General features: G+C 44.6%; 1 protein-coding gene across 1 annotated transcript; it reads right to left on the bottom strand.

Moving 5' to 3' along the window:
* Window positions 1–229: 229 nt before the first annotated feature.
* DRD2 (dopamine receptor D2) lies at window positions 230–5,469 on the bottom strand (the record flags this gene model as incomplete). The annotated part of the gene is made up of 7 exons (XM_083368705.1): window positions 230–423; window positions 1,415–1,745; window positions 2,626–2,712; window positions 3,085–3,281; window positions 3,557–3,693; window positions 3,876–3,985; window positions 5,197–5,469. 7 exons carry the CDS (start codon window positions 5,467–5,469, stop codon window positions 230–232), a joined length of 1,329 nt encoding a protein of 442 aa, XP_083224831.1.
* Between the last annotated feature and the right edge of the window lie 3,769 nt (window positions 5,470–9,238).

Here is a 9,238-nt window from a genome sequence, read left to right on the forward strand (position 1 = left end):
GGCTTGCTTTCTCGTTTTAGCAGAATGCAAAGGTTGCATTTGACACAAAATCTCCCATCCGTGTCTCCCAGAGTTTCAATGCTTCCATGAGCAGAAGGCAACCTTGGACCATGACAGCTGTGGTATCCCAGTTGTAAAGATATATTGGCATGGCACTCTCAAACTGGGTGCTCCAACACACAGCCTTAATCCGGTCACGTGACTCAGATGACTGATCCTCAGGCAGATGCTAGCAATGAAGGATCTTCATAAAAGCTTTCCGGAACTCAATGTTGAACGTGGTGTAAATGATGGGATTGACTGCGCTGTTGACATATCCGAGCCATGTGAAGGCACTGTACATGACCTGTGGGATTTTACAGTTGCAGTGCATGTTCATAATGTGGGTGATGAAGAAAGGGAGCCAACAGATGATGAAAACTCCTGCAAGAGGACCAAGAAAAGGAGCCGTGTTAGCAACCTGTCAGGTGTGCCATCATAAGAGCCTTGGTGGAGCAGTGGGCAGCAGGCATATACATAGAATGAAGGCTACTGCTAAGCTTGTAAGCCGCCCTGAGTCTTCGGAGAAGGGCGGGATATAAATGGGATTAAAATAAATTTAAAAAAATTAAAAATAATAATTGCTTGAGCCGGCTTGGCTTGGCTGGCAACCTGCCGTAAACGTGGGGAGGGGGGAGTTGGTAGGGTGACAGGAACCAAAGGTGCCAGTCTGGAACAGGCCAGCAGATCCAAGGACATGAATGTGAGAATGGAACGCAAAAGTTGACCAAAGAGGCACAAACCTTAAGACTATTATCAAAACACCTACTTTGAATACAATTGGACACTTACGAACTGGCCAAGGGGGAACAATCCGGGAGAAGGGGGAAAAACAGGATTTATATGGGAATAGTCAGACCCAGCTTTTCTTACGCTGTAACCACTTGGCTTTAGTAAAAGCAGTGCTTTTTTTGTAAAAGAAAAAGGTGCTGGAACTCACACATGTCGTACAACCTGCCTTGCCTACCCTACAAGGTTCCATCCAAAAAAGGTGCCGGAACTCCGTTCTGAGCGTTCTGTGAGAAAAAGAAGCCCTGAGTAAAAGTATACCTTTCACTACAAATGGAGTTGAGGGTCTTTCTTTCCTAAGTGTCCAAGCTGGGACAAGCCTGACACAACCATTGAATGCACCTCTCTGCCTGTCTCCTACTTGGAGACGTCACAGCCACAAGAGGCAACCATAGCCAATGCTTTGGGATTGGAAATTGGCACATTTGTTGAACAAATATCCCACGTAACAACTAGCCATGAAGTTCTTTGTTTGTGTTATTATGAGTTCCTCCTCCCTCTCCCAGACATCTATTTTGCCAGTCTATAAATCCAGTGAAGTGCTGAAGCTGTAGCTTCCGCAATGGAGGGTGGGCCAAACTCTTACCAAGCACAATGGCAAGCATTTGAGTGGCTTTCTTTTCCTTCTGCTGTGAAAATTTCCTTCTGCTCATAGTTTTGAGGGAAGTCCTGGTCTTGCCATTGGGCATTGTCTGAGTCTCAAAGACCTTGGCTGCTTTGGAATTGTCTATGGTATGCCCGTTCTTCTGCATGTCGAGGTGGCTGTTTTCAGGAGACGGCGGAGTTAAATTGGCACAGGGGGTGGAAGCAGCTGGCTCAGCTGGCTCCATGTCACTTGGCAGGGGTGGCTGGACATTGTTCTTTGGTGGGCTGGTAGTAGTGGCCATCTCCATCTCTTCCATGTGATCCACGGCCTCCTGCATAATGATCAGATGCATCAGGCTGTATAATCAAAGAAATACTGAGACAAGGAAAAGAAAAACATGTGCAGTGGGGAAAGAGAAAGTTTCCTTCAAGTAAGCCAATGGACTGCCAATCTCTTTTCCCGAGATGCAAAGTGGAACACGACGAATAGAAAGGAAGAAGAGTGGAGATGTAGGAGCAAAACAGTGCCATCTCAGGGGGGCCCTTGAGAGGATGCTAGTCACAAGGGTGACTCCTGTTCAAATAAATAAAGCAGGGTCAGGCCTGTTTGAAGTTCCATCCTCAATGACAGCAGTGAGGAACTGTGACTTCTGGAATTAAAAATATTAGTAGCAGAATTGGAAAACCTTTGAGCAAACTGGTTTTTCCTCCCTGTGTTTTGGGGGACCCAAATAAAAAAATAATTGAGAGAAGCCAGTGTCTTCTGCAGTCAGGCAGGAAAGGAGATTGAAGGCAACACAATAGTATGAGCTTTGGGGTAAGCTCTGTGGGGTCTTTCCATAGGGTCTCTCTCTGAATGAAAGAAAGCCATCAAAGGACACAGCAGGGGGAAATATTAACCATCTTCTTTTCTGTATTGGGCTCCTAAAAGGTAGATGGATTTTGGGGAACATGAGGAAAATCACCAAGGATTGTTTGTGGGAAGGAACTGAGGTTTGTCACAGGGTTGATGGCGATATCCAGCGTAGGGCACAAGGTCCTCATATAAGCTGAAGGCCATGAAGCGCTTGTTACAGTTTTGTATACAAATGGATATGCCACCAACTCCTATTTTGTGGTTGATGCTTCAAGACTCTCATACAAGGTTCAAAGCCAAGGGTGCCTCAAATGCAGCACCTGTGTAGACCTGGGATGCTTGGTGTGGACACTCACCACTTTGCCCTTGTGAACAGGGAAGCTCCCGTTGCTCTTCACAAGGAGTGTGCAGAGCCTGACATCTCCTGGATGAGCGCATTTCTCCTGAAGAAGAAGAGTTGAAGAGAAAGAGAGAAGAAGAAAGAAGAGAGGGATGGTTGGCATAAGACAGCAACTATCCAGAGTGGAGCCAAGGACAAAAATCTGGAACAGGGCAGAGTTTCATCTCCCCCACAAGGGAGAAACAAGGCTAGAGATAAGAAGACTAATCAGTCTGGCCAAGTGCCTCATTTAATTCTGAAGCCAATATTTCCATGCATGGCTGCTGCCTGTTGTTGTGCCCTGGAGAAACATCTCCTTGTGGCCACCTTCGCACGAAACAGCGTTGATTGGGGAGGAGTAAATCTCAGGGTGGAAACCATAACCAGGGAAGTGAAGCAGAGAATATGGAGAGCAGGAAGAGACAGATGGGGTTACCTTCAATGGGGCCTGCGTGTCGGCATCCAGACCCATGTGGCCGGCGATGCGCTTGGTGTTGACCCGTTTTCTGCGTTTCCGCAACACTATATAGATCTGCACGTACACCAGCAGGGTGACAATGAAAGGAACGTAGAAGGAGACGATAGAAGAATACACAACAAAGGCAGGATTGGCAATGATACACTCATTCTTCTCTGGAAGACACAAGAGAGGGCAGGAATGTTGCCCCGGCCATTAGGACCTACAGTCAGCCTGGGTGTCCAGAGAGCTGTGGGTGCAAGAAGGGCAACGGGGGTTCCTTTTGTGATGGGATCCCATCTTCACCCTTTGTTCTAAGGAACAGACCTGCTAAGGATGAGATTTTCCATTTGAGGGAAAGAACTGCGTGTGCATTATTCAGGATGGACACCAGAACCCCTAAAGGGAACTTTAATTCAACCCCGAGAGGGTATCTTGCCCGGTTGTATACCTGTGTTGTTCAGCCCAAACATCAGTGGACAGGAGATGGCAAAGGAGAGGATCCACACCACAGCAATCATCCCAGTGACTCTGCGCTTGGAGCTGTAGCGGGTGTTGTACAGCATGGGCATGGCCACAGCTGTGTACCTGTGGGAAAGGACACAACAATGGGGGGGGGAACCATGGAGAGCACATCCCAGCTCTTGAAAGCAAGGAAGAGAGAAGACATTTTCTCCAAGATATGAGTCTAGAGTTGGTAAGAATGTGGGGAGAAAAAGGGTGGGGAAAGCGGGAAGCCTGTCCAGGCAGACCCAGAGAGCATGTCTTACCTGTCAATGCTGATTGCACAGAGGTTAAGAATGCTGGCTGTGCACATCATCACATCCAGGGTGACAAAGATGTCACAGTGGATGCGGCTGAAGCGCCACTCACCAACCACCTGGGAAGAGGGGAGAAACGAACAAAGAACATCATCAGGCTGAAGTTCAGAGGGGATGAGCATGGACCACCCGTGTGTGTGTGTGCATGTGTGTTCCTATGTGCCTCTGTGTGCATGCCCATGCCCATGGCAAAATGTGGGATTAATTCTCTTTTGTTGAATCTTTTATTCTGACTTTGGCTGCAGTCTGCCAGCAGCCTCAGGCAAATATTTTATTAGCACTGGGTGGATGAAGGAGCTTCTGATCTGCAGCACTAATGGCCACTGAAAATGAATGTGCTGAGGGACCAGGATCTCCTCAGCGCCCCAAAGCACACTCCCACTGACCTGCCTTCTGCCCACATCTCCAGAGAAAAGTCTGGGCCGTTTTGGTTCATGGGATGCCTCTGACGTTATCAGCATGGCCATCCCTGAGAGCTCACCCTCCCTCGCCAGCAGAGCCATGGAGAGAAGGCATCCAAAAGGAAGCTGTCCCACTCCTGTTTGGAGCTTAAGGATTTCATAAAAACCAATTTGCAAATGTGGCTTGTAAACCTTTTGAAATGCAGAAAGGGAGAATGTTAATTGCTTATGGTATGAACATGGTTTTCTCTCCCTGTGTGTGTCCAACAGACGCTTTCCTAATCGTGCAACCCCATCCATGTTCACTATGCTTCATGAATGCAACCCAGGAAATCCCGGCATGCATTTTCCCGACAAGGATCAACGACTGTTGAAAATGCATGCCGGGATTTTGATTCTGAGGAATAGTTGTGAGTGGGCTTGGGGTACGGATGCTATATTAGTCTCAGCAGGTGGAGGGACCAAGAAACCTTAAAGCTAAATAGGGCTAGCATTCCGGAGGCTGATTACTGTCCCAGGGAAATCCCAGGCTGCTTGCTAGATTGGAAAGTGCAAAAAAATCAAATCATGTATTTCTGTCTAGAAAGGTCCGTTTCTTTTCCTGAGTTCACCAGAGTCTCTGCTCAGGTTGAAGGAAGCCTGACTGCTGGGTACTTGTCTTTCTCTCCCAAGGAGAACTTCCGTGGATGCAGAACTGACATTTAACTAACAGCTTTCAAGAGACATTTTACATCACCCTTATATTTCTCTTGATTGTCCACATTTTGTCTACGTAATTTCCTGCTTCCAAAGGAACCTTCATGGAATGTCTACAATGGACATCCGTCAGGCCTCCAGAGGACCTGAGGTTGCAATCGTGGCCTTCTTACCTCCAGGTAGACCACCCACGGCATCACCAGCATAGCCACGAGCAGGTCAGCCACAGCAAGGCTGACGATCAGGTAGTTGGTGGTGGTCTGCAAGGCTTTCTCCTTGGACACAGCCATGCAGACCAGCACGTTGCCAAAGATGATCACAAAGATGAGGAGCGTCAACAGCATGGCATAGTAGTTATAGTGGGTGGGCTTCTGCTCCAGGCTGGAGCTATTGAAGGTCCTGTTTTCATAGCTATCATTGTACCAGAAGATATTTGGGAAATCCATGGAGAAGAAGCACCCTCGGTTTGGACACCTGATTGAGATGAAGGAATAAATCAAGGTGTGTTTGGGAACTGGACAGGTTTCTATTCGAGACCAAAGACAGCCTCCACCTGTCTCAGGGCATAAAGATTCCAAAGTGTGATTATTACTACTTGGAACAGCTTACATCCTGCAACAATATCTGCAATACTTTCCAACATCCACAACTGCCTATCCCAAGTCCTTGGGAAGGACTCAGTAGGTGGATAAAATAGATGGATAAAAATGCCAAATCCAGTCTGAACATCTGTCTGACTGTGCAATGAACCAAAATAATAATCCCAAAACATCTGGAGCACCACTTGAATATCAGCGGCATTGACAATATCCCCGTCGGTCAATTGCAAAAGGTAGCTTGACTTGGAACAGCTGATATCCTGTGATGATATCTCTGACGCCTTCAAATAACAACATCTGCTATCATCCCAGGTCCTTGGGAAGGACTCAGTAGGTGGATAAAAATACCAAATCCATTCTGAACATCTGGCTGTCTGCGTGACCACCTATAATATAATACATTATTACTTTTATTATACATTTGTTGCATTCATGTAGCACTGAATCCATTTTCTGGATTTGTACAAGCCACTAAACCATCAACACAACTGGACAGGCTAAGTTGACATGACCTAATAAAAGCAACTAACCTAGCTTAGTGTGCTGTGTGAAAGCAGTTACTAAGCCTTTATCCAATCTTGTTAAGTGTGTGAACTGTGGTTTTAATGCATTGCACTAATTTATCACTAGTGAGCAGCTGAGAGTAAGTCCCATTAATTTCAGTTCCAAAGGACTTTTCTTTAAATGTTTAGACCAGTGAAGGAGACACAGAATCCCTCCCTCCCTCCCTCTCTCCCTCTCTCACACACACACCCCTACTATTATTACTGCTATTAGTACTCCTACTCCTACTGTTGGTGTGAGCAAGAAAATCTGTTAAATCTGTGAGGCTTCTTTGCAAGTTTACATTGTTGTATGCACGCAACCAGTATTTATGGCAAACTTTTGTGTTCAGGGAATCAATGCTCCAATCCAGTTGGTCTTGTCAGAAAGGAAGAAGTATTGAAACTTTTTAAAAAAAGTTTTCTTTCTCTTCAGAAAAGTCTCCCCTTCCCAGGAGTTTAAGAGGCTGACATAACGGCCAACAAATGTTGCCACCCAAGTTTGATGCTGTCTTGATCTAGTTAGCTTTTGATGAGTTCAAGCATTAATTAAGCGCGAGTCATTAAATAAAATTGTTTTCCAAAGGTGGAGGCTATGACACTCAACGCCTTCGTATAATTATAAGACGTAACTGGGGGGGGGGAGTATGTTTTGTTATTTGCAACTCTACAGCTCCAGTTGATGGTTTGGGAGCTGCTTTTGAGAAAGGGGTAGGATAACATCCTCACAAGCTGTTTACTTCTCTGAAGCCCAGTCCAGTTAATCAGGAGGCTCCTAAAGGCTGACAAATCTGTTAGCCTTTAGACAGAGGTTAATTTGAGAAGCTCTAACAATCAACTCAGTTTGATACAGTGATTTTTAAAACAAAGCATACTTCAGGATTGGGCTAGTAAACAAAAAAAGTGATTAAAAGAATTAAAATACCCATCCTGCTATAACAGAGTAGCAGTTTACATAGTATGAAAAAGGCTGTTGAGTTAAAATGCAGAAGAGTTTTTGACAAGCGTGTGGTGCAGTGGTCAATCTGTTGGATGAGAAGACCCTGATTCTACCCCACCCACCCACCCACCCCTGCAAGTCATGGAAGATTCTGGAGTGACTTTGGGTAGATAAGTAGGAAATACCTGCCATGCCAAAGAGAAATTCCAGGCAGATTGATCAGATTGGAAAGTCCATCTCTGTTCATTTCGCTCCAAATGAGATTAGATCTTTCAAGAAGGGAAGCTATGCAACTTGGATCACTTTTGGACCCAAATCTCTCTCTGGTTTCCCTGACTGAGCCAGTGTCAGGACTCTGGGGGGGGGGTTCCCCACCAGATGAAGCTGCTTTACAAGGAATGTCTTGGTGTCCCTTTCCTCCTCCTGGCCAAAGAAGTCTTCCAGAGTCTAGGACCATATTCACTTCTTCAACTGGCCTTTCAAAATATGGCATAAATAATAGACAGATGCATGATCTTCTTCTTACCTAGACAACTCTTAATTTTGTCTTGAAATAATAAATTGTGCTGCTTTTCACATTTCCCTAGCAATCTAATTGCATCTCTGCTCCAAGTTTAACTGTCAAGAGAGCTGGCATATGAAGAGATGGGCAGGCCGTGAAACAAAAGATTGGATAGCCAGATAACAATTGGATGTAATTTTATGTTTCTGAACTTACACTAAGCACTTAACCCTAGACCTACTGCAAATGTACGAGGAGCTTCGCTCTTTAAAGAAATGGTTCAGTCAGTAAGAAATGGCGGATCAAATGTCTAACCAGCAGGAGATTCGATTATTATTATTATTATTTCCTTATTTATCTGATGGAAGCATTTGTATAGCACTTCTCATCACCAACAACACCTAAGCAATTTAAAACAACAAAGTAGTATTTTGCAGAGCAAAGAGAATAAAAAAACAAAGGGGTTCTTTAAAAAGATCTATGTTGACAAGATGTCAGGACTGCAGAAGGCTGTCATAAGAAGGTAGACATAAAAAGAGGCCTAGAACATCTTAACATTGGGAGTAGTGAATTTGGCAGGTGGGGGGCCAATCTTTGACAAGTTTATGATCTGTAGTCCGTCTCCTAAAGAACTGAGCTGCCTATGGAAAGCCACTGTAACTGGAGGCAGATACCTAACCACCTAGCACCGATGATGCTACCTAATTGGGTAATGAAATGTCTACAAACAAACAAACAAGCTCAGAGAGCACCAAGGATTCCACAGTTCAACCTTGTGCTACAAACATTCTCTTTTATGGAAAGATAAGCTTCTCTGAAGTTCCTTCAAGTTTTACCAGCTGCTCTCAACAGCTGTTATGAAAGCTATATGGATGGTCCATGAAACCACCATGAGCTGAGCTTCATTTGTGGGAGATACTAACTAGCACACTAACATCTCTAATCACAATGAATAGACTAATTCATCCATCAAAGTTTAGATGCACAGATCATAAACATTTGACAGTCAACAGCTGTTCAGGATCTCTGTTGGTGCCTGCCAACAAGCCAACAAAAAGATGTCTCCTTCATTCTACATGGAGAAAAACAACTGTTTCAGTGTTGACTAGCAACTGGAGCAATGGATGGAAAATAATCAAAGAGAAAAACAATCTAGAACTAAGAAGAAATTTCCTGACAGTTAGAACAATTGATCAGTGGAACAGCTTCTCTCCAGAAGTTGTGGGTGCTCCGTCACTGGAAGTTTTTAAGAAGAGATTGGAAAACCATTTGTCTGAAGTGGTATAGGGTTTCCTGTCTGAGCAGGGGGTTGGACTAGAAGACCTCCAAGGTCCCTTCCAACTTTGCTATTCTATTCTATTCTATTCTATTCTATTCTATTCTATTCTATTCTATTCTATTCTATTCTATTCTATTCTATTCTATTCTATTCTATTCTATTCTATTCTATTCTGTGCCAATTTCTAGTACTTCTAAAATTTCATCTCAGCATCAGAAAACTGCCAAGGTGGTCTTTTGTTTCAAAGCAAAGCAAGACTTTATGAGCAATTCTCACATGTCCCCACTGAACCTTAAAGATAACAACAGGACAAGGACAGAGCAATTGCTATTCTGTTGGTAGTAGAAATGCAA

Source organism: Vipera ursinii, assembly GCF_947247035.1.
Source record: "Vipera ursinii genome assembly, chromosome: 8".
NCBI lineage: Eukaryota > Metazoa > Chordata > Lepidosauria > Squamata > Viperidae > Vipera > Vipera ursinii.